This window comes from Archocentrus centrarchus, chromosome 13 (assembly GCF_007364275.1).
Source record: "Archocentrus centrarchus isolate MPI-CPG fArcCen1 chromosome 13, fArcCen1, whole genome shotgun sequence".
NCBI lineage: Eukaryota > Metazoa > Chordata > Actinopteri > Cichliformes > Cichlidae > Archocentrus > Archocentrus centrarchus.
Window position 1 is genome coordinate 31,139,668 of NC_044358.1, and position 25,823 is coordinate 31,165,490.

At 40.9% G+C, this 25,823-nt stretch overlaps 1 protein-coding gene across 1 annotated transcript in view; it reads left to right on the forward strand.

Moving 5' to 3' along the window:
• The window catches only part of pde2a (phosphodiesterase 2A), a 182,019-nt gene that overhangs the window by 127,115 nt on the left and 29,081 nt on the right, over window positions 1-25,823 (forward strand). Inside the window, 4 exon segments of the mRNA XM_030745132.1 lie at window positions 24,412-24,480; window positions 24,482-24,502; window positions 24,749-24,805; window positions 24,808-24,839. Of these exon segments, the coding sequence (XP_030600992.1) occupies window positions 24,412-24,480; window positions 24,482-24,502; window positions 24,749-24,805; window positions 24,808-24,839 (179 nt within the window).

Below are 25,823 nucleotides of genomic sequence, written 5' to 3' on the forward strand. Positions count from 1 at the left end.
GCTATGGCATCGCTGAGATGGGGCTCCAGACTCATCATTTTTCAATGTGCAGGCTTATTGTTGTGAAGTGGCATATGTTACCCCCCAAACCACAATCTTCTCCTAAGCCAAGCTAATGAGTTTTTAGTGCCCAAACCTAACCTGGAAGTTGAAGGGAAAATAAAAAGCGAGCGAAAATGAGAGGAATCAGCGAGTGGTAGCAATTTGTGACACCCCAGGATGAGAGCACTATGGCAACATATTAGCAGCTTTACCACAGTCTGTTATGGTATGAAACAGATATAGGCATAGCTGATGATGTGTTGAGAATATATTAAGAATATAATCAAACGAGATCATATGACAGACTACAAAAAAAGAGCACCCACACAGTAGTAAAGCTAAAATTTTTACCTCTAAACTGTATGAGAGAACTTTAACATGTGTGAGAAGAACGTAGATGAAGATACAATCATCTGCTGGCTATTTTTTTTTAGCTGGGACTTCATATGTGAAATAAGAAAGACTTTGAAATCAAATCTGTGCTTCACTGGGAGCCAATAAAAATAGGACAAGCATGGGCCGATGTGGGACCTGCGAGAGTGTTTGTCACAAGCCTGGCAGCGGCATCCGACATCAGCTGCAGCCAGGTCATTGTTGACTGACTGAGGCAGAAGAGCAAGCCAATACCAGTGACCTGACTCGGTGAGATAAAAGCATGAATTTAAAAAAAAAAAAAAAAACTGGACAGGTTAGCGGTCCATTTTAGCGCAAAAGCTCAAATTCTCACCGGCAGATAGAGTTTATTTTTGTCTTAGGTTGTGGCAGGAAAATAAATCTATATAAATGCACAGAATATTCAAAATGCTACCTGCTGATCCTCCATGATCTGACTTACTTGCTCAAAATAATCAGACTCACTTAGATGAGTGTGAGTTGTTTACACTGGCAACAAATCTGGGTAAACACAACTTTGTTACAGGGGGGGGAGCAACAAAGTCTGTTTATTTTTCTTTAATACATCAGTCTTCTCAGATGCCGCAGACATTATTTAGTATCCACAGACCGGAGTGGCAACAAATTAGCTCACTTCAATTAATAGACCCATCTTGTAATTACTGTTTCTGGGCTTGTTCCATATTATGCTCATGCTATTGGGGTTATAATTGTTTTTCCTGAATCATAATCATACTCTTTGCCTACTGAGACAGTGCGGTGTATTTCATGTAACTCAGAGAGTGCATCGGTTCTGCCGGTGCCAGGAGGGCTGCATAATGAGAGGCTGCGGTTCAGTGTGTTTGTCTATTTATTTAGATGTATTCAGCTTTGGTCTACTTGTAGTCACACGGCAAAAGAAGATTACAGAGTATTTTTAGTGACAGATGGGCGATGCAATTTAAAGTTATTCTTATTAACGTTGTATCTTACTGTCATAAATGAAATCTGTCTGTTTCTTTGTCTGCCAACTCCTCCTAAACTATCAGTGGTTGTACCACCAAGTTTGGCACACAGGTACATCTTTGACACCTGAAGGTTCTTGTCTGTATCAAATATTATGATGTCATCATGTTGCCTACCAACCACCTAGCAACAGGGTAAAGTGACTCATTTTTAGCATTTATGGATCCATGAAACTTTATTAAAGTAATGTATCTTTTTAATTTCATGACCATAATATCCACAAAAGTTGATCTATGTATAATGTGTTATGACGCTATAACATTGCCTGGCAACCACTTAGCAGTAAGCTCAAATGACCTGTTTTTAGCCTTTAAGCACGCACCACCTTATGAAAGCATACTCTTGTTTTAATTGCGCTGCATTTATACACACAAAAGTTGAATTGCCCAAGTAATTGGCTATAATGGCCCATTTTTTACATATAAACATCTACCACCCATATTTTTTTTAACCTTTCTCAATGTGATTAACTAAGTTAGTTTTCCAACAGCACGAATAGTCCTCCAAAATCCCAGCTGCATGTTGCTCGATGTGGGTGATGCTGATGTGCATCAGACGAATGCTGATCAGTTGACAAGTGGGTTGGAACAGGGAAGGGAGCAACAGTGAAGTTCACCAAGAACGGGAGAATCACGGGAAAAAACACCATCACAGGTCAAAAAATACAGCATGAAAGGCACAGCCAGTGGCTCCAGTGCACTTCACTCTTCTCTGTGGCTGGCTGATGGACCAACAGCAAGAGAGGCCCGCAGACCAGCTGTACCACATATTTTTGACACTGCCCCCATCTGACAACAGACGCTCTCTGCAGGTAGACGGGCTGTCCAAACCTGCCCAAGGACTGCCAATTGACTGCCAACATGCTACCACTACTGAACCACAATTTCCCCATTAGTCATCACTGCAGATGAGAAGTACTCTATCCCAAACTCTTAACACCTAGCACTATTCTAGCAGAGTTCACAGAAAACAATATAACACACACCAAAATCTGGTTACATTTTTTTTTTTTAAGTCCCTTTGTTTCTCTCTAAAACATAGGGTGAGGGATAGGATTACTCATAGGTTAACACTGCATTTATTACAGTTTACATTAAGCTACAATATTATAGGGGACACAGCACAGTCACATGCCACAATAGGCCAGACCTTTGTTTGACCTGCAGTGGCTCCTCTTTGTGGACATTTCATGTTTTCTCACATCTGCATCAGTTTCCTTAGAATCCTGCAGTGCACCCCAGATGAATTTCACACTGATTATTTTTATTGCACATAATTGTGACAGATCTTAGTTCACCCATTAAACAGTTAAATGTCAGAAACTTGTGAAATGTCTGTATTGCAAAAAAGGCCAGACCGCAAACCAAAAAAGCCGCTGTAATTTATACTCTTCCAAAAATGGTCTCTCACTTGATAATGTTAAAAACAGTATTCTGTTTCGGCCTTAAAAATGAAGGCTTAAAGTTTGAAGCTGCATGTAGGAAAAGTGTTGGCTTTGTCACTGGGTAAGAACAATGATAGTTGACATGTTTGCCTTCAGGGCCAAAACCAGGTTTACTTCTTACCTGCTGTCACCATTCTAGCCTGTTCATACCTGTTTTCCCAAAGAAGCCATCTCACTCTGCGTTATCAGTTCCTCTCATCGTGCAACCTTGTTTCTTTTTCAGGACATACACACAAAGTAGAGGAGCACAACAGTTCCCATCAACTTAATATACCTTCATACTCATTAGTAAAAGTGCAGTAGGCCAGAATTAAATTTAACTAATACTACATGTTTCTGAATACATACTTGAGAAAAAAAAAACTTGTTTCATTTCAGAGAACTGAGGTGCTATCTTAAGTGTACACTCCAGCATGCACACAGAAACATAGTTCAAGGTGGCCCTTTTTTTTAAAAGGGGACACAGGAGAGGAAAATAGGTCATGGGAAAGGAGAGAAGCATGTAAAAGGACATGAAATGACCCAGCAGACGATAAGATGGAGAGGGAGGCATGAGAGGAGGGAGGGAGTAAACAAGAAAAGAGTGGAATGTCAAGGAGACTCAGAGGTAACATAAGGAGATCGAGGCATTGTGTTGCCCTGCACACACACACACACACACACACACACGCGCGCGCACATACACATTCATAAACAGGGAAGCTCCCAGAACATCCAGAGTCCATCCTGGAATTTTCAACAGGAAATTTATTCTACCCTAAACAATGGCATAAGGGACACACACACCCTGACATGCACACAGTAACAATGGCTCTGAATCTTCTTAGGAGTACAGTACAACAGAGATAGTACAAGAGACAGTCCAACAAAACATTTAGATTAGTCAAATCACATTAGACACATTAGACAGCCTCTCCTTAATTATGCATTGAAGGGTGTGTGCGTGTGTGTGTATGTGTGTGCGTGTGTGTGTGTGGGTGGGTGGAGGTGGAGTCTTTGAATCTAAATGTGTTTGGTTTCATGTTTTTTTTTCCTTTTCAGTCATTAAAATTAGATTTGTGAGCTTGCACCTGTGCATATTTTCATTTGTGTGTGTGTGTTTGGATGAACTAATCATACTGTGTTTATAATTCGGTTTAATACATTCTCATTTATAATTTGCTGCATTCATGTGCAATAGCTACCCCAGGTGTACACTTTGAAGTGGGATCTCATACACGCCAGCTCACAACGTGACGTGCTAAACAGAAGGCTGGAGTCGGGTGAAAGGCCCCACGGTTAAAACAACAAGTGCGTGAACTTGTGATCACCGGGAATACTCTCTCTCTCTCTGTGTGTGTGTGTGTGTGTGTGTGTGTGTGTGTGTGTGTGTGTGTGTGTGTGTGTGTGTGTGTGTGTGTGTATTTCTGACCTCCTGTTTCTTGTCCAAAGGAGAAACACTTGAGAGTGCCAACATTAAAAGATGACAAAGGATATTTAAAGTTGCATCATGGATCTCCCAGCAGTCTCCCAGAGCCTTTGCTGGGAGCAAATAACCAAGCTGAAAAAAGCAGGTCTACCTGAAAGGGGTGCATTGTTAGTTGTTGTGAAGTCAAATTCAGTTTAGTTTTTATACTGTTTTTGTCAGGGGAGATGCACACACACAGGAAAATAATGCAATGTACCAGATTTAGCTACCAGCTAATTTCCATCTCCAGTCCCTGGATAAGTAAACACTATAACTATAAATACAAATACAAATGTATGCAATGCACTAGATACGGTAAAATTGTAATAAGCTGTATTTGTCTCCACATTTGTCTCTTTGAGACAGAGAAGAAATTTTACCTGACAAGTTAATGTGAACATTCTATTTTCATCCTCCTTTAAGTATATCGGCTGCCTCTTGAATATATTAACTAGCAATATAATAATGGCTTTGCAAAATCTGTTTTAACATCATTAAGAAAAACTCAGCATGGGTATTAACACGCTCCTATTCTCTGTGTTTGATATTTATTACCCAGTTTGAAAAAAATCTTTTATTTATAGGTTGTTTATGTAGTAATCCAGCCACACCGTTGAAGGTCGGTTCAGAAGAGATTTACCTGTTGCCAAAAAAATATCCCATGGGTGTCTTCTAGAGGGTTTGAAGCCCTGCATGCCCGAGTGAGTGATGTGACATAAGACGGTTTCAGTCTTAGATTTTCCAACCCTTCAAGTATTTTCAAACACGATTGATTTCATCAACCAGTTGCTGCATCTCTAGCTTTAGCAATAGGAAACAAACACAAAAGCAGAGACAAAACTAGTTTCCATTCGCAAACCTGAAAATGTGTACTTTTCACTTTTCTTTTCAACTATCAAAATAAAAGTGATGCAAAATTGTTTGTAACTTCGGCAACATTGGTTACTTTTTGCGAGTTCTTGTTTATTAGGTTAGGGTCAGATATTTAAATGTAGATATTAGTTGTTGGGGAAAAACACATACATGCATGCATAATTGTTCAGCTGGTAATCTTCCAATCAACACCAGTAGCAACAGCAGGAAATTTCTAGTGTAAAGTGAGTCATTTAACATATATTAAGGATAATGGTTTCCATAATAAATGACCAGATAAATAATAAGTCCACAATAAATACAGATTTGTTGGCTGCACATCCATGATGTGAATCTCCTGTTCCACCACATCCTAAAGGTGCTCTATTGGATTGAGATCTGGTGACTGTGGAGACCATTTAGTACAGTGAACTCGTTGTCATGTTCAAGAAACCAGTTTGAGATGATCTGAGCTTTGTGATGTGGTGTGTCATCCTGCTAGAAGCGACCATCAGAAGATGGGTACACTGTGGTCAGCACATGGTTGGCAACAATACCCTGGTGGGCTGTGGTGTTTGATATATTCCCTTTTTTGGACCATTCTCTCTAAACCCTAGAGATGATTGAGCATGAAATCTATGCAGGTCAGCATTTTCTGAAACACTCAGACCAGCCCATCTGGCACCAACAACCATGCCTCATTCAAAGTCACTTAAATCACCTTTCTTCCTCATTGTGTTGCTCGGTTTTGAACCTCAGCAGGTCATCTTGACCATGTCTACATGCCTAAATGCATTGAATTGTTGCCATGTGATTGGCTCATTTGAGCAGTTGAACAGGCATACTTAATAAAGTGAGCAGTGTATTTGACATGTAGAATGTGATCTGACATCTCAATCTATCTGCGGTTTCCAAAATGTTTCCAAAGTTTGATGGGGGGGGGGGTAATTTTTTCTGATGTATATAGGTTATGGTCAAGGTTTAGTTATGTTTAAACTAGGGGTGGGACTTTAACGCGTTAATTTCGATTAATTAATTACAGGGAAATTAACGCGTTAAAATTTTAACGCATTTTAATCGCACTTTGCACCGTGGAACGTTTCTCAGTGCGCAAGTTCCCGGCATACAGATTATATCGACGCACAATGTCCAAATTAGGGGCCGCATCCTGCGAAGGACCCGGCCCACGTCTTTCGCAGCCCACAAAGGCCGGAAGTGAGCGGCTAGCCTTCATATCAGCTGCCGTCCCCTCTGCGTAGCTCATGTCGCCTAGCAACCGTGAGTGCGAAGCACAGCTGTGTAAAACAGCTGTTAAACGGAGAACGAACTTTTTTCTCCTTTTTGTGGTTTAATTTTAAGTCTTTAATTCAAAATAAGCTGTTAAAACAAGATGACACATTTCAACATCAAGGAATACAGCTGAGCGAATGATTAATTTCCAACTATAACAAGTGAGACATTAATGTTGAATAAAACTATCCAGTTATGATGCTTAACTTTAATTTCAGGAGTTTGCTTATCACAGGAGCACTTCACCCTTCATTGGTCTGTGTAGTAGACTGGTGGGAAAATAAACAAAATTTTGAAGTTTAAGCTTATGTATATTGATTCATTCATCAACCAAACTTAAATTAATATTTATCATGTTAAATATTGAAATGCGATTAAAATGCGATTAATTTCAATTAATTAATTACAAAGCTTGTAATTAATTCGATTAATTTTTTTAATCGAGTCCCACCCCTAGTTTAAACACAAAAGCAGCATAGTTAGGTACATATATTTATAGATACGTCAGCATCACCTTCTCACTTGTTTTTTTCCCATCGTAATCGAACGTCTTTGCAATTTGAACCTAAAAATTGTATTTTTTATTGAACAGTTGCTAAAATTGGATTTTGTCTTAATTGTTAAATTATTGTTTTAAAATGCAAATCAATCTGCATTGGAAAATAAATAAACTCATAAATTCAAAACATCTAGCTGAACTCAAAGTGTGCAAAAAACTATCATGAAACCACATGTAAAATGAAATGTAGCATCTTTTCAGTGTGATTTCTGCTCACTGGGTTTAGCAGGCAACCTATATGCTGTACAGCTAATGGAGAGGCCCGGGTTCAAATCCATCCTGAGGCTATTTGCTACATATCTTCCCCTGGTCTTTCTCCCAGTTTTCCTGTCTTCTCTCTGCTGTCCTATTCCAATTTAGAGGCAGAGGTCTGATACATTAAGTGAGACATTATCAACATTCCAGCTGTGATGTCTGTATTTATCACAGTTTGACTGTCTATGCCTTTATGCACCATGATGGATGGATGGATGGATGGATGGATGTTAAAAGAAAAGGAGCATGCAGTTGGAAATAGAGCAAATAGTAGAAGTTCAAACAAGGTAACGATCCAGTGGAGGAGAAAAGCGAATAGAGAGCAAAATGGAGCCAAGACAATGTCGAGAGCATGTGGGTGTCTGTTCCTGAACAGAAGAGTCAGATTAAAATAGAACAACAGCCATATGACGACAGTGTGACTGTCAAACACCTGCAGCGGGGAGACAGAGAGACTCATAATGGGATGTAAGGGACAAATGGAGAAACAGGTGACAAAGAGACTGAGGGAAAGAGGTGGGGGTGTAAGGGGGGAGAACTGTGAATAGTGAGAATATGCAAAATATTAGAGGGAACAGAGCGACAAAGAGTGAGTCCGTGAATAAGATGCAGATGAGTGAAAGGTTCAGAGCAAATTTTAAAAAAGGGGAGGATGAAGAATGGAGGCCATTATTGTACCTCCCTTTCAGATTGTGTGAGTGAGAAACAACTAGTGTTTTTTTGCCTGCGTAGTCCCATCAGTGTCCCTTTTTTACTCCCCTGAGCTTTGAATAAATCCTCACTGTGGCGCTCCCGGGGTGAGAGAAAGTAGATGAGCCTGGGTATCATTGTCTGTAACAAAGGTGCTATCGTGCAACACATCTGCTGCATCTGAGTAAGGTAGTTTTTTGAGCGACCGTGATATTTAGACAGCAGTGATTGGCAGTTGTTGACATTTGAGAGGAGGCCAGTCCCTTGGTGAATACTGATGGCAATCATTTAAATTAGACAAGGTTCTTTGCATTTTAGTGCACCGGTACAGTGTCAGGAACACACTCAAAACAAATGTTATGTTGTTACAACAAAGCAGACTGTTAATTAAATTTATCCATCTAATTAGCTCAGATTTATAAGTGCATTAAAGCTGCGTGGAAATTTCTGCTTTTTGAAATCATATATGAAAACATCTAAAACTTGACGTACTTTCCAACAAATGCATGGCTAAAACATTCAGATTTCATGAAGTGACAATCACCAGCTCGGTTAGTGTTGTCAGTGTCGTCATGAGTTGTAGGAATGACAGGAACATTAGTGCTACTTTAATAACCGCTGACAACAACTACGTACCTCCAGAGACGATGACAAAGAAAGAGTCACACAGCATGAAAGGAAGCTGATGCTTGCCGCAGTCACAGCCTGAAACAAAAGGAGACATGAGACAGATTGCATTTACTCACACAAACACTTGAGCAAAAATCAACAGCTGCACGTAGAACAAGCTCACTGTAAACCGGTGTTGTCGTCAACAGTTTTAATCAAAGGCTGCAGAGATTTAACAGGAATCCAACTAAGCTAAGGTTTCAAAGTGGGTATAAAGTAATAAATGCAGAGAGACCAGTGGCAAGTAGGAAACAGTAACTTCTTAGTTTAGTGGTGTATTGCTGTTATAAATTCATAAAATCTTTAAGAATACTTTTTAACCTTTCCCAGCTTTATGCAAATTCTTTTTTGCACACATCAAACAGATATTTCTTGTGAATAACAAACTAAAGCTTATTTCACACACCAGTCTTGTTTCAAGGTTTGCTAGGTCCTGATCCCTAATTGCGAAGTGGGATCAAAAAGTTCAGCAACCCCTGACCTTGCTTGATTTAACTTTAGTCTCCCCTCCCCTTGTATACCTCTGCTGTACTCCCAACGCACCTGCTACATTTGGAGCATGTGCCAGAGGCGTAACAACTCTGTGGTAGGCCCCGGGGCACTTACCACTACATAGTACCTGAGCAATCTCTCTCTCTCTCTCTCTCTCTCTCTCTCTCACACACACACACACACACACACACAGTATGTGTGGCAGGCAGGCTTGGACCCAAATACAGGGAAGGCAGGAAGTCATTTCTCGAGGCAGGTTTAATACTGAGACTTTCAAAGCATTATGATACAGAACACTCGGGAAAGGCAGGATCCTGGAACTGGCAAACTAGGAATCTGGGAGTCAAAAAAGTAACACTGAACACACAGCCTTGAGGGACAATGCTACAAAGAACTATGGAAACACTGAGGAACTGAGAATACAACCAAATATACTCAAAAGGAAAATACACAATGATGTAAACATAAGGTAAACGAAAACTCAAACACTGGGCAACCAGCCCATGACCATAACAATAAGTGCTAAAATAATAGCAGGAGTCAATGGACACATTAGTTAAACGTATGCTATCTGTGTAAATTCTCAGTCATCCAGTCATGGTGGTCTTGAGAGCTTGAAAAAAGAAGGCAACTGGACTTCTCTAGATTTGTGAAGATGTTTCTCTTCTAATCCAAGAGGCTTCTTCAATTCTAAAAATAAATTGTGTAAAGTCCCCGGGTATTTAACCCCTAGTGAGGGTTGTCCCCTTGGAGGTGGTCCTAAGGGTTGTTGACCCACTTTTGATCATGTTCAGTGTTTAGTGTTCAATGATGGTTATTCGCAGTGGACATAGATGGCCTCATTTACCTCCTCTCAAACCATCTGTCTTCTCAGTTTAAAATGTGAACACTGGCATCCTTGAGGAGGTGGTGGCTAATGCCACCAGCTGTCAGCCACTTACAATGCAAACTTGAGATCCTTTCCAAGGCACTTCAACCTCCACTCTCCCCTTGGCTCGTGATAATTCACATGATCAATAGTGGGTCAACAACCCTCAGGACCATCTCCAAGGGGACAACCCCCATTAGGGTTTAAATACCTGGGATTCTACCATTTGCTTTTAGAACTGAAGAGGCCTCTTGGATGAGAGGTGAAACATCGTCACAAACCTAAAGAAGTCCAGTTGCCTTCTTTTTTTTCAAGCTCTCAAGATTTGTGCTATAAATTCACACCATCTTCTTCAATCAGGCCACCACAAGCCAAAACAGATTTAGTCTTGTTCAAGTAACACAAAGACAACTGTTATGTTTACAAGAATGGAACAATAGAGAGAAGCTCTCTCCTCACAAACTGACTGCACAGGTCACCATATAACAAGCACAATTATTTATAGAATGCCTCATTCAACAATTGTTTCCAGTGGACCAGTTTCTACATATATCACACATGTTAAAGAATAAGTGTATATTTTCTACATATAAGTGTATAAATGTTCCAGTCCTTTACAAAAACACAAACTACTCACCGAACAGAACTTCCTCTTTTGAGCCTTGGGCTCAGCAATGTCATTAACAACACTGTTCCCAATCTAAAGTTGTTGTGATATACTCATCCTACGCCACAATTTTTGCTTTGCTTTCTAAACATAGAGTACCAGTCAAAGGTTTGGACACTGTTGTACACTACAGGCTCTTCCACTGAAAACTGCTGTCATGTGTCTCAGTCATAGAGATCAAACTGTCATCAACTAAATTCAGTTCAATTCAGTTTTATTGCTATTGCACCAAATCACAACAACAGTCGCGTATTAGGATATATTACTTTTAAAGATTTTGCCGTGGGAAACCTGCATGTAGAAGAGCATTCACACAGCCTGACAAATGGAGGCAGAAAACGAGCCATTTATTAAGGCTGAAACGAAACACAGAGTCCAAAAGGTGAAGCATAATAAAAGCCATGTGAGCGCATGGCAGGAGAAGCACACAGAGCAGGATTACAGACACTGAGACAAGGACTGAGGGGGAGACAGCACTATTTATACACAAAAGGGTAATCAGGGAATTGAACACATGAGGGTAACAAGACGCAGCTGAAGATAATCAAAGACAACGAGAGACCAAACTAAGCGAAACGCGCAAGAGATGCTTAGGTAAAAAACAGGAAGTGAGAAACAATAATTAAACAGGGGAATGCAGCCATGTGAATAAACTTACCATAGGAGAATGACACCAGGATGAGACAGGAAATAGTGAGGGAACACATACAAACAGTACTAAAATATAACGAGACCTGAAGTTTCAGAATGCTGGGGATAACTCCGAATACCACACCAAACAACATGTAGAACCAGATACAAAATATTGCAAAACCCATAACAAACCCCACAGACCATGGTGCTGATACACTGGTATCTTTTACAAAAACTTTACCAAAGATTAAATTACTATATGGTAACAGAGGATGGATTTGTTGCTAAATAATCAGGTTTCATAAAGCCTACACCATAAATCAGCTTGTGAATCCACTATTTTCTTTTTTCTAACTTTTTAAATTCTTCCTCTTACTTCTTCGATTAAAATAAAAATCTCATTATACCTGATGAGGACAGCTGTCTGCTGTTGTCTCTAGAGAAGATAAAGCAGGCAACTGAGAGGAGAATTGGCAGACATTCATTACTGCCAGGAAATCTTTGTCAAGTTTTACAGCATGTGTGTCTTAGAAAAATTAGTCCTGTTGGATATTCTTATAGATGAGTTTATGTTAAATTTGCTGAGCTGTCCATGATCTACTCGAGCAGTAGTTGTTAGTTAAAATGATTACCGGACTAATCCAGACATCTGAGTTTAAAGTCTGTTGTAAGTAGCATTGTTAAAATCAATTAACAAGTGCACTCACAAAGCAAGTCATCTCTTAACCGCCGATGCAAGGAGACGGTCTATAATGTTGCAGGAAGTGACCACATGGTACACCACGTTTGAGGCCCCCTTCTTGGGGTCATCATTTCCCCTCTCAGAATTAGCCTAAGCTTTCGATTTAATGCCTGTTTTATGCTATTAACCCTAGTTGGTGCTGTTTTATTAAAGCATCGTAACCACAAAGCACAGGCTGAATGCCTGGCTCCAATCCTTTTTTGCAATACTTCAACTCTTGTCTGTCTCCAGCTGAGCAGCGTGTGAATTTCATCAGCGAGCAGTTTTCTTTCTTTATAGGATCGGGTTCCTGTGTTTAGTCAGTCCAGTTCTGCCTTTCTGTTGTTCTTTTATGTCAGAATTTCTGTTCCTCCATTTTCTGTCTATCATCAACTTCTTTCAAGTCATATTCTGGAAACATGAATTATGAATTATGGTTTACTGGCTGTCTTTCAGTCTGATCTTAATAATTTTCACTCAAAGCTGATGAAAAATGCTGTCTCTCATTTTCTTAGTCTCTTTTTCTCACAGACAGACACACGCACATGCACGCACAGGTTGTTGGTTAATTACGGGGCAGCATTTAGGTGCATCTTTTTCTCCTGTACTTCAGTGACAGGTCAGCCTTGTCATCACAGCACTCAGCATTATTCTATTGTTCTTAAAACCTCCTGCTCTCTGTACGCTTGCCTGAATGAATGGGGAGTTATTTGTGTGTGTGTGTGTGTGTGTGTGTGTGTGTGTGTGTGTGTGTGTGTGTGTGTGTGTGTGTGTGTGTGGTGTGTGTGTGTGTGTGTGTGTGTGTGTGCTTGTTCTGAGGCCCGTCTTCATGGCTTGGCTGTATTCTACAGTGCATGTGTCTCCAGTATGTTAGTGATGCTACTGGAGACCCAGCTCTGTTGGAATAACATCCAGGACCTCACGCTGCTAGCCTCCTACCAGCTGTGATGTGCACGTGTGTGAATGCATGCCTCTGCCTGTCCTTTACTCACATCCTTCCTTAAATCTTGCATCTCATCCCTCCTGTCTGTCTGACAGACGGCTGATGAGGAAAAATCAATCCGCATTAGTAAATCTCTTAAAAGTCAAGAGTCTAACTGTGTGTCTGGTTGTGTCCATTTGCGTAGGCATTTGGTTCCACAGAGTGAAGGATTTTGGGTATGCATCTTACTCATACCTACTTGTGTCCAAAAAAACTAACAGCGCATAACCCAACAGGAATGATAATATGCATAAGTCAAATGCCAATTGATTCAAAAGTGGGCCTTAACAGGAAAACTATTTCCCTTCAACTCTGTGAATGTTACAGCTCTCGTCTGCAGCAGCCCGAAGGAGTCACACCAATATAAACAACAATAGCCCACACACCGGTGACAGTAAACTGCTATAACATGTAAATGATGGTCTGCAAAGCTGCTCATAGCCTCGACTTAGAACCAATGCACAACTATGCCTGTGCCTTTAAACATGTACAGATAAACAAGCAGCAGGTGTATAAGCACAGTTACTCACTGTAATGCACAGAGGAAGCTTGTAGGATCAAGTGAATTGTTGATTTTGCATAAATCTCTACAGACATAGAGGAGGATACCTTTAATCATGTGCAAGTAGTATGCCATTACCCTCCATCCTCTTGCTGTAGATCAAGGTCGACTCACTTGAAATGCAGATGGGCTTGACTCAAGGCGTCGGCTGGCTCTGTGAACAATGCACAGATAAGAAATATGGGAGTTACCCTGAAGACTCCAATTAGCTCCTTAAACTAATCCTCTCGGTCAGGCCTTTATCTCAGTGAGGTCGTTAACTATGTGACCACTTTAGAATAACTGAATAATCTAGTTCGTTTCTCAGAGGTTTGTGTGTTACCTTCAGTGCATTCACGAGTTTAATGGAGCACAAAAAAATATTTTAAAATTTGTATAAGATCAGGTGTTGTTGCAATGAATCTTCCAAAAAAAAAGTTGCAGAAGTTATTTCAGGATAAATAAGGATATGACTGTTACATATTGCCTATTTTTACATCTTGAAACTCACAACTTTTCTGCTTCTGATTCTCAAATTTAACTACTGAACCTACTGACATGTGGGATAATATCTCATAGGGGAGTGTTAGATTTCTAAAATCTCTAGCAATCTCTTGGTAAAGTATATAACCAGTGTTCAGTGAGATATACTTCCCTGTGGAAAGTATTTATTTTTCTTCTACATTTCTGTTGTATTTGGACATTGCATTATAAGAGAGAGTCCTGTCTGCCTTACCTGTCAGTGCCAATTTTAAACTAATATTATATTGTTTAAAATAGTGTTTTTAATTTCATTTCAGTATTAATAATATTCTGCTTTTGATGGATGTGTAAATATTTTAATAAAAACAAAAGAAGACAAAAAAGTTCCTTTCACCCTAAAATGCTTGATCTGGACCCTTTTAAAACACACATGGTATCTCTTTGTGCTTTTTTTAATGCGCAGTTTAGTGCTCCTGCTCACACTGTAGATTGGTGTTTAACAGAATAATCTGATAAAAATCTGGTGAAGCAGTTTTACACATTTTCTATAAAACTCTCTACAAAGAGAAAAAAAAACCTGACCTTGTTTGCTGTTGCTGATGTATTGTGAAGAGTTCCCCAAACTATTTCTAAGGATGCACACTGTATTTGTATTTAGATCTACTTTTGTTGAAGCAGCACAATGACTTTAATTTGTATTGGAATAAATAGTAAAAGTACTCAGTATTCGATTGAAACTACACTTTTAAATTTTAGGCTGTTAAAGGGATCTTAAAGAAAATCTTATAATAATTAATGAGCACTTATATGTAATATTGGTTTATGTCTTGTCTTTTTCATAAAATCACAAACTAACTGTGGCATAGCATAAAAGCATAAAAAGAAAAATGATTTTATAACTAAGATTGGATTAAGAGTGCTCTGTTTTTGCAGTGTGATATCTGCTGTGTGGCACACTGAGCACAGCATGCACAGGGACCACCAGTTATACACTATCAGAGCTAACTCTGTCTCCCAGCCAGGCTCCTCAGGTCCAACAAGTGGTCGAAACTACCTCAGCTAACCAGTTATGGTTAGAATAAACAAAGTTAAAGCAAAATAGTGGGGCATGCACTACATCTCTGTGCTCCAGTCTCCTATTGTCTTCCTGTCTTATCAGCACAAGCAGGTGGCTACTGTGCACTTATGAAATACACCTTTTTTTTTATGTTTGTAAGAAATAAATTTTATGAAAAAAGTGCTTTATTGTAACTGGGTTTGCTTTACTTCACTTCCACTTGTCCAATTTATGGTCGCGTGGGGGCTGGAGCCTATCCAGCTTTTATAGGGCAACAGGCTGGGTACACTGCGGACAGGTCGCCAATCTGTCACAGGGCTAACACAGAGAGACAGACAACTGTTCGCGCTTATATTCACTACCTACTGCAATCAGTTATGAATCAACCAGTTAACCTAACCCTTGCATGTCTTTGGACTGTGGGAGGACGCCCACACAGGGAGAACATGCAAGCTCCACAAACAGAAGGCTAGAGGATTCAAACCCAGGACCTTCTTGCTCTGAGCGACGTGTTGACCACTGCTCCATCGTGCCTCCCACTCTTCCCACACCTCCCTCACTTCTACTTTTAGGACCTGTTAAAAGTAAAAGTACCAGAGTTTTGCAATGAGGATAGAGGAGCCGTTTTCACTTCCTTGCGCTTGGATACCTTTCTGATTTCATTCTTTTTGTACTCCATGAATTATGGCTTCCCTTGGACCAAGTTCCAATCTGTTTTCTGAACGCCATGATGACGCTTCATTGGTATTAGCCTGTCAACCAATCGTCTTCTTCTTTACCACCATTTACACTGTTTTAAAATGAAGATATTTGTGTGTTTGTAGGCAAAGTGTCTTTTATAATTGGGCTATATGAGGACAAAACACTTCTTGGTGTTTTAGTTGCAATACCACAGGTAACCCTGGGAAAATTTGGCTGCCAGGCTTAAAGTGCCCGACTTTTTTAAAACGCCCGTGTTCTCTCTGCTCAGCACCCTCATTACACTGGTACTGCTTCTGGAAGTCAGTTCAAGTGGAAAGAAATTGCTTTTTTATAGTTGCATTTAGTCCTGTTCCTTTCCATTAGTACTGCAGGAACACATTGGTATGTCTTCATATTAATTCGATTTTACTTGAGAAAAATTGAGTCATTAATAAAGGCCTTGAGGCTCTGAAATTTTCCAGTAATTCCAACTTTTCCTAAGAAATCGTATTCGATATTAAACAAAATTATAGCACAACAGGGTTGTCTCTTACAATCACCTATCTCAGTTGAGGCTTTCCTCTCTCTTCACTTTAATGAAATAGAGTAGGCCATTAGCAATCATTCACTCACTTTTACCTGTTTTATTAGCAACACCATTTGCTTCTTTTTCTCTTCCTGTGTTCATCAAATATACGATGCTCCACTCCCTGTGGGCTTAAATCTGTTTCCTCCTCAACCTTTTGCACACTGCTGTTGTTCCTGGATTCATATGAAGAGCCCCTCAGAGAGTACAACTTGCACAGAACCTGCAATTATGTTTTCACCATTGGAGCAAAAATACATTCAGAGCAACGAGAGCAGAGTAACACAGCTGGATCAAACAGCTTGGGGAAATAATTTCGCTTTAATCAGCTTGAAATGATACAGAATGCGAAATGTGTACAAATCAGGCAGTGTCAGGAAAGTCTTTAATATAGAAGTGCAACTCCAGATAATGTAGTACCCAGGAAAAAAAAATAAAAATCCCTCCTCACCAGACAGCCAAAATAAACCTTAGAAAGAACGTGCAAATATTATCTGGCCTAGTTCCGCTCAGCAGGAAATTATCTCCACATTATACAGAGCTGATTTGGCTTTATCCTGCTAGCTACAGCTCTGTCCGTGTAGACTTAATTAAACTTTTCAGTGAGATGTCCTCCTGGAGTTATTCTGCAAATGTCTGGCTCTCTCTCTCTATTAACTCAAATTTATGAGTGCTGTAGTTCAGGGACATGAATGAATGAAATGCTTTTTTTTTCTTTACATGCATCTATGTCCACACCTGTGATTCCTTCAACTCCACAGAATTACTGATGGAAACAGACTGTAACTGTATCGGAAAATTCGGTCTGACCCCAGGCTAATACTGATGTGCAGGTCCACATTTTTTTTTAATAGTTCAGCCCTGCTTCTCTGTAATCTAATTTCTCTACTACCTTTGACTTGCCCACTATATTTTCATTATTTTGCATAAGTTACCAAGCAGCTTCACCAGAATGTCTCGGGCTTAAGTGTCAAGTATATTAAAAGTTAGCAGCTATTCCAGGAGAGGCTCACAAAATTTTGATATTTCTGCCTACATTAGAAGTTTCTTGCAAGAGGCATGAACAGGGAGATACATTCATTAGTTACATCTGTTCAACTGATTGCTAAGTCAAATAACTAATCAGCCAGTGACATGGCAGCAACTCCATGCATACAGGAATGTAGCATGGTCAGAGCAGCCAGCTGAAGTTCAAGTATCAGAATGGGGAAGAAAGGTGATTTAAGTGACTCTGAACTTTCAATGGTTGTTAGTCCCAGACAGGCTGAGTATTTCAGAAACTGCTGATCTATTGAGATTTTCCCCCACAACTATCTCAGATAGGGTTTCCAGAGAATAGAATGAAAAAGAGAAAAATCTGTTGCGTGACACTTCTCTGAGTCAAAATGCCATGTTGATGCCAGAAGTCAGAGGAGAATGGCCACACCAGGTCCTGTCAGCTAAGAACAGGAACCTGAGGCTAGAATTCACACAGGCTCACCAACATTGGACAACAGAAGACTGGAAAAACATTGTCTGCTCTGATGAGTCTCAATTTCTGCTCTGACATTCATATGGTAGGGTCAGAATTTAGTGTAAACAACATTCACGCATGGATCCATCCTGCCTTGTAGCAATTGTACAGGCTGGTGCTAGTGGTGTAATGGTGTGGTGGATATTTTCTTGGCACACTTTAATCCCCGTAGTACCAACTGAGCATCATTTAGATGCACAGCTTAACTGTTTTTGCTGACCATGTCCATCCCTTTATGACCACAGTGCGCCTACCTTCTGATGGCTGCTTCCAGGAAGATGACACACCATGTCACAAAGCTCAAATCATCTCAAACTGGCTTCTTGAACATGACAATGAGTTTACTGTACTCAAATGGCACCAGATCCTAACCCAACAGAGCACCTTTGGGATGTGATGGAACGTGAAATTCACATCAAGGATGTGCAGCCGATAAATCTGCAGGAACTGTGTGATGCCGTCATGTCAAAATGGACCAACACCTTTCTGAATCCACATCATGAAGAATTAAAACAGCTCTGAAGGGAAAAAAAATGTTCCAACCCAGTAATGGCAAGCGGAACCAAATAAAGTGATAATAAACTCCAGTGAGTGTAAATTAGAAGATGCTCCATAATCTTCAATAATTGGACTAAAAACAACCCCTAGTATCATTGTTGTAAATATAATATGGGATTATATTTGTCAATTTGACTGTCCTCAACTTTCTCTGTCAGTTATAGTTTTTTGTTTTCTTTTGTTTTTTGTGAAAAGTGTGCTGTGCACATGAAAGCCTGACGAGCCACTGAGTTTAAGTCGAGGTTAACTGGAGTATTTGACACCAGCATTATTGCTGTTTCTTTAAAAAAAAAAAACAAGGGTAATGTGGGGCTCTGAGAAAGATCAAACGAGAGCAGAATCCGTTTAGTTATGCTGATCACAGGTGTCCTTCAAGAGCGCTCCAGCTGATTAGAATAACTGCAGATAAAGAGGACAACAAAGACTACATCCTGAAGAAAGGAGGAGAAACCTAGAGATCAACATAAAAAATTAAGGCAGAATGGTACACAGAGGAAATTAAGATATGTTGAGGAAATTCAGACACCACATCAAGATGCAGTGCAGAACGAAATTACGCTGCATCAGCTTCATAGTGAAAGCAAATAAAAACACCAGATAAATAAAAACACTAAATAAATAAACAGATAAATAATATAAAAACACCGAGTAAATAAATAAATAGCAACACCATGATCTATGGCATTTCACTATATTGCACTATAAGACACTGTAGGTTGTACTGTAGATTGCACTGTAGTCGTATACAATATTACACAGTAAGTAGTAGATATTGTATAATAGGTTGTCTTAGGATTTTGTAATGTTCAACAGTCTGATGGCGGTTGGATAAAACCTGTCCCGAAACCTTGTGGTTCTCCATGTCAGGCTGCAGTATCTTCTACCTGAAGGCAGGAGAGGAAACAGCCCATGAAAGGGGTGATTGGGGTCCTTGGTGATTCTGGTTGCTCTTGACAGGCAGCGTTGTTTTGCCAGATCTCCAAGGGGTGTCAGCGTAACCGCAATGATCTTCTCTGCAGTCTTCACCACTCTCCTCAGTGCCTTTCTGTCAGAGGTTCTGCTGCTCTCTACCACAGAGAGATGCTGCTCGTTAGCACACTCTCAATGGCACCTCTGCAGAAGGTAGTGATGACTGATTGGCTGCGATGAGTTCTCTTTAACCTCCGCAGGAAGTGCAGGCGCTGATGAGCTTTTTTGACAGTGGAGGAGATGTGCAGGGACAAGGTGAAATTGTGAACCCCCGGGAACTTCATGTGTGGGACAATCTCCACACTCCACAAAAAGCTTCACCTCTTCCCTGTAGTGTTGCTCCTTGTCATCCTGGGTGAGACCCACCACTGTCGTGTCCTTTGCACACTTTATAATGTGATTTGTGCTGCAATTTGCACAACAGTCATGGGTCATCAGGGTGTAGAGTACAGAGAGAACACAGAGAACATATCCCTAAAGAGAGCCTGTGCTCAGTGTGATGATGTCTGACCTGTTGGTTCCTCTCCAAACAAACTGAGACCTGTCTGACAAAAAGTCCAGTATCCAGTTCCTCGGGGAAGTGTATAAGTGGGATTATAGTATTGAAGGCTGAACTAAAATCAACAAACAGTATCTGGACCAGATGTTCCAGGGTCAGATGTAGAGCAGTGGATATACCATCCTCAGTAGAGCAGTTTGGGCGATATGTGAAGGGTAGGATGGAGGTGGCACAGGCCTTGCCCAGCCTCTCAAAGCACTTTATTATTATTGAAGTAAGTGCAACAGGGCAATAGTCATGCAGGGTGGCAACTGTGGATTTTTTTTGGAACAGGGATGATAGCTGAGACTTTGCAGTAGGATGGAACCACAGCTTGATGCAGAGCAATGTTAAATATGTCTGTCAGGGCATGTGGCAGTTGTTCTGCACACCCTTTGAGTACACAGCCTGGTATCTGGCTGCTTTAAATGCTGCTTTGGCATTGGTGTATGCATGATCCAGTATGTTGTCGCCCCTGGTCACAAAGTCCTACATATTGATCAAAGTGAGGGAGAACTATTTTCATGTTTACCCAGCAACAATGAACACTCCCTCAGGATGTGTATTTTGCAAACCATTGATGTATTGACAGAGGATATCCAGGGCCATATTGGTGTCAGCATCAGGAGGAATATAAACAGTGATGGAACCATGGAAGATGGAAGATGGAAGGGCTTCCATTTGACTGACAAGAACTGACAAGGTCCTTTTTGAGTCTGTGCTTAATGTAGTGTTGATGTAAATGCATAGACCTCCTCCCCAAGTTTTACTGCTGAGAATGCTGCTTCTGTCTTCCCGGTTGTTGTTAGCCCGGCAAAGCTAATATCATTGCTTGTCACTGTGTCTTTCGGCCGGGTCTCACTGAACACAAAAGCACAGCAGTCTCTCCCCTCCCGTTTTGATGCGATGTCTATGGAAGCTTGTTTCGCCGCTAAAAAAAAAAAAAAAAATGCCATCCATGATTTGAAATTTTGAGTTAAGTATCTCAAAATTTTGAGTAATTTTCTTGAAATTTTGAGTTAATAAGTTGAAATTTTGTGTTATGTTTAGCAAAAAAAATAAATAAATAAATTCAGTGGCAGAAACAAGCTTCCATAGATGTCCAGCTTTATGTGGTCCAATTTATTTTCCAGAGAGCCAGCAGAATCGATGGCAGCGGTGTTCTGCAGGAGTTAGCTTTAGCCCGTGGGCTAGCTCCACTGCAGGCTCTCCACTTTGAATCCACAAAGTGCATGTTCTGTGCTGTATACAGTGACAGCAGGATATATCGCTAGTAGGACTTCTGTTCACAAGGAATAGCATATTTATCTGTTTTTACCTGTGTTTTCCACTGTATTCCCGCTGTGAATGCGTGCAACCGCAGCCAACAGGAGCGCTGCGATTTTACCAAACAAAATAAAATAAAATACAAATAATGTTTCATGCACAGAGACAGGAGTACAATACGGCCTGCTTGAGATGAGTGCAGTGCTGAAACAAGTTTATACTCGACAGTAATGCAATGAGTTTAACTGAATATCAAATCTATGGGAAATTTTATCAATAATTTAATGAAAGTAACACATTTGTCATTTTAGTGATGACTCTGCTATCAAATATTTGTTCTGTAAAGCATTTTCAAATCAATTTAGATAAAAGCTTTAGCCAAATTCACATAAATTGAAATGCTTTAGACAACACTGTTAGTGTAATGAAACCACAATTGCTGTTTTCATTTAACTTTTGAGTCCAGCCTGAGTCAGGATTACATCACCATCTGTGTGAGGACTTCTTCCTGGACGTTAAAAAAAAACAAAAACAAAACAGCTCAACTAAATAAACCTTTTCTTTTCAGTACCCAAAAATGAACATCAGGTAATAAAAACTAGAAATTTCATAATGTAATACAAAAAATTCATCCACTTCAGGACCTGCTGAGTGGGGGGCAGGATGCGTACACATACCTGAATGAATGTAGGTGTGTGTAGGTGTGTGTAAATGTTTGCGCAATGATGGGTGGAGAAGGAGGTAAATTAATATAACAGATGGTTCGAGGTATATGGAAAGAAATGATTGCGAAAGGTCATAGTACAGGCTCTGACATTTACCAAGGCATAAATCTGTTATAGTCACAAACACACACACACACGTGCACAGCGTGGCAGGTTTCAGCGCCAGTCGTCAACGGGTTCCTGACGGCATCACGGGAAGGACGGAGGCCAGAGACGTTCATTATTTGTCTGCTGTTTGGCCAACACATTACTTATTGGGATTTGTGCAAGTATTTCACAATCTGCAACTTAGGATACAAAACACTCTCAGACACACACTCACACATGGTCTGGCAGTGCTCCAACTCCATTACAACAGCACTCTGTTGAGCTGATTGAGTGATCAAAGCTAATCACATTTAATCCTGTCTAATCATATGTAATAACCAACACTGAGCGCTCAGGCATGACAGCACTCTCCGCTCTCTCTCCTTCTTCCTGTTTTTCCTCTCCTCCTTGATATTTGACCCCCCCCCCCCAACACATACACACACAAACACCTGCCCAAAAACATGTCCTCGTGCCTCATCATCAATGTTCAGCATCAGTCAAAATCAAGAGAACACGAGTAAAAGACAAAGGTAAAGCTGATATGAATGGGGTATCAAAATGAGGGGAAAAGGACACAGAAAAGAGAGGGTGACAGATGGACTACCTCATTAGAACACTGAGCCCGAGGCACGCCCGGCATTCGATAACTTTGTGCTATTGAACGCCCAAGGGAACAAGATGCTTTTCCTTTCAGTTGCGCTGTGTAACTCAACAGCTTTGTCAGAACAACTGGAAGAGGCATCTGGCAGTCATGGGCTCTCTATATTCTTTCCTATTCATATTCAGTACACAGTTTTAAAGTCGGAGCATTTAAAGCCTTTGAGATTTCGCTCTGTGTTTTCCTTTGCTTTGATCAGATTTTGAAGTCCCACTGAGATGTTTCTGTAGACCGCGGTTAAATGTAATGATAATGCAGTGTGATCACTGGAACTGGTAGGGATTTAAGTAGACTTCACACAGAGAATAATTGTGCCTATGGTGTGAATTTAAAGCAGTTTCTGGTGAAGTTGAGGCTGGGAGATGCATCCATGGTTGCGTGTGCCTCATTGAAGTGTTTGCAGAAAGCGAAAATATAAAACCCTAAATTTTGCTTGTCCTTAAAAGATTTCTACTGTTTGTGTACTCTTCTATTTCTCAACCCTGCCTTTGAACCTAATTTTTATCAGAGTTCAGTGTATATTTCAGAGGACCAAAAAAAGCATTATAAACCGCTGTCGCCTTGCAGTTGAATTGTCCCTTTTTATGACATTAGTGTGCCTCACATGGGGGTGTTTATAGGATGGTATCTGAAACACACATCTCCTAAACCTTTCTGACATCAAAATTATCTGCAGTTCACTACACCCAGCCAATAGCCTGGTGTGTGGAGGCAGTAAGGATTGAACTTCTCTCTCAAGCTCTGTTTTTTCATTCTTCATACGTCTCTCTCAAGTTGGGCCGCTCACATCAGGTACAGACAGTTTTTCCTTTACACCACGTCTTCACAGAGCGGCTCCAGCACTCAGTGTTTGGCGACCGTAGGTGACTGGCATTTTTTGGAAGCATTCAGAGCTCGATATGCAATCATTTGTCTAAAAAGGTGCAAAAAAAATAACTGTTGTTTCACATTTACTGGCGGGAATAAAAGGCAAGCAACTGTGCTGAAGACAGCTGGACAGATTCAAACAAGAGCGTATCTGTTCAGTCAGATGTTAGCTGGATGGACGACTGGAAAACTCAGATGAAATGCTTTCTGTGTAGTGAGTGGTCAGATGCCACCTCCTATAAAAGGGTTTGTTCTGAGCATAGTCAGCCTTCACCGTGAAGAGGACTAAGACTGCTTTGCTTCTGGCAAGCATTTTTCAGTTTGTCTATCCTAAAGGTTTGAGGATGCAGTAAAAAGACACTTTATCTCAGGCTCTTGGTAAATTTGATCAGGCTTTACCAGTGCCATCAAAATTTGAAAAACAGCACATCTAGGAATGGACATTCTTGTGATTTGTATAACCATGTTACTTCTTCTGCTCTCATTTCATAAATCCAGCTGCCTACCAAAGCCTGCAAATAATTGCCAAGTGCTTTGGTTTTCGAAAACGAAACAAAAGCCCGATGCCGTGCGTTTGACAAAATCCACTCCCCGATGACATCCGAGCTCAGTTCATATCCTAAGTACCACACTGTGTCTCCAACTGCACAGTTGCTGAGTATATAGTGAGTGTGACAGTTTAAATATTGTTTTCAGAGCCTTTGCAGCCTGCCAATGTAAATATCTGAGGAAGAGCTGTTTGCATTATAAGCCTTGTGCCACAAAGAAAACAAGATGATAGCCAAGGCCTCGGGTTTTCAAGCTGCACTTTATGATCATAGAAAAACACCAACAGACATCAGGCATCTGTTTTTGTTTTCCTCCTCCCAGGATGCCTTGCTGCGGCTGGCGGCAGTTGTCGATGCACGCTCGCTGCGAGTGGCCCTTCGAGACAGCATTCAAGGAGCTGCTGCCCGGCACGGTAATTCACAAAAACCCGCATATTGGAATATCCTCAATTTATTACCTGGAGAAAGAAAAAATTAAGAGCTTCCTGTTAGTATTCAGCGTGGTCCTAACTTCATATCTCAGTCCTGACACAGGACCAGGGAAACCGAGCCCCAAACCTCGTTGCAAATGGATGAGGCTCATTGCTCATTAAATTAATTACAATCCGATTAATTTTACAAATGAATGTGCATGTATATGTGGGTGTGTTTGATTCCAGGAGTGTACATGTGTCTACTTGCTGGAGGAAGACTCGAGGCTACTATCTGAAAGACCCGCCAGCATGAACTGCCACAAGAGGGAAAGATCAGGTGTGTACGTTGTGTGTGGTGTGTGGGTGTGTGTGTGTGTGGTGTGTGGTGTGTGTGTGTGTGTGTGTGTGTGTGTGTGTGTCTCTCTCTCTCTCTCTCTTATGCGGCAAGTCACAGATGTTTTGTCTCAGTGAATCACCGCCGTGTACTGATTTGCTGCATTTGTTGTTGAGGGCAGCAATACCCGGAGAAGCAATAGAACAAAGGGGGGAGATGAGGAGGGGAAACGGAGATGGATTGTTTCCTCTGTGTGAAAAACAGGTGTCGTCTAAATGAATGTGGGCCACTCAGTCCAAAATCCCATCCTCAGCAGAGAGATAAGGTGTCACAGAGAGAGGACCCTCCTCTGTTTCTCATGTCCTTTGATTTTTACCGCATCACATTTTTTTTCTTCCTCATCTCCCTGTCTCTCTGACAACCTCTTTTTTCTCTTTTGTCATCTGCTTTTCCACCTCCCCACCTCACTGCATGAGTCTATCTTTGCCCTCTTTTCCTCTCAGCCTGATCTTCCCCCAAAGAGCCATAAAGCACTGTTGTTTAGATCTTCCTGCCCACAGCTACCCTTTCCTGTGCTCCTCTTTCTCTCTCACCTTTAATCCTTCTCCCACAGAAGCGTTGCAGGGCTAATAGCTGAGGTGACAGTGCCCCTGGTCCCTTAGTGAGGCACGGCGATCCTCTCCTCTCTTAAGTGCTCTCTGAAGCTCCGCAACCCAGCGTGATGCTGCGACTGCCGCCGAGGCGCTGGGAAAAACCAATTCTACATTATTGATGAAACTGTCTGTGTGTCAGACAACCACCCCATTTCCAACACCTCATTGCCACATGAACACGGGGAAGCCACACAAACATGTGTCACACAATACGCAAGGACACATGCACACACAATATGTGAGCACACACACACGCACAGACAAATGCATGCAACCTGGCACACACTCACATGCTCGCACACACATTTATCAGGACTATATAGAGGTTAGATGT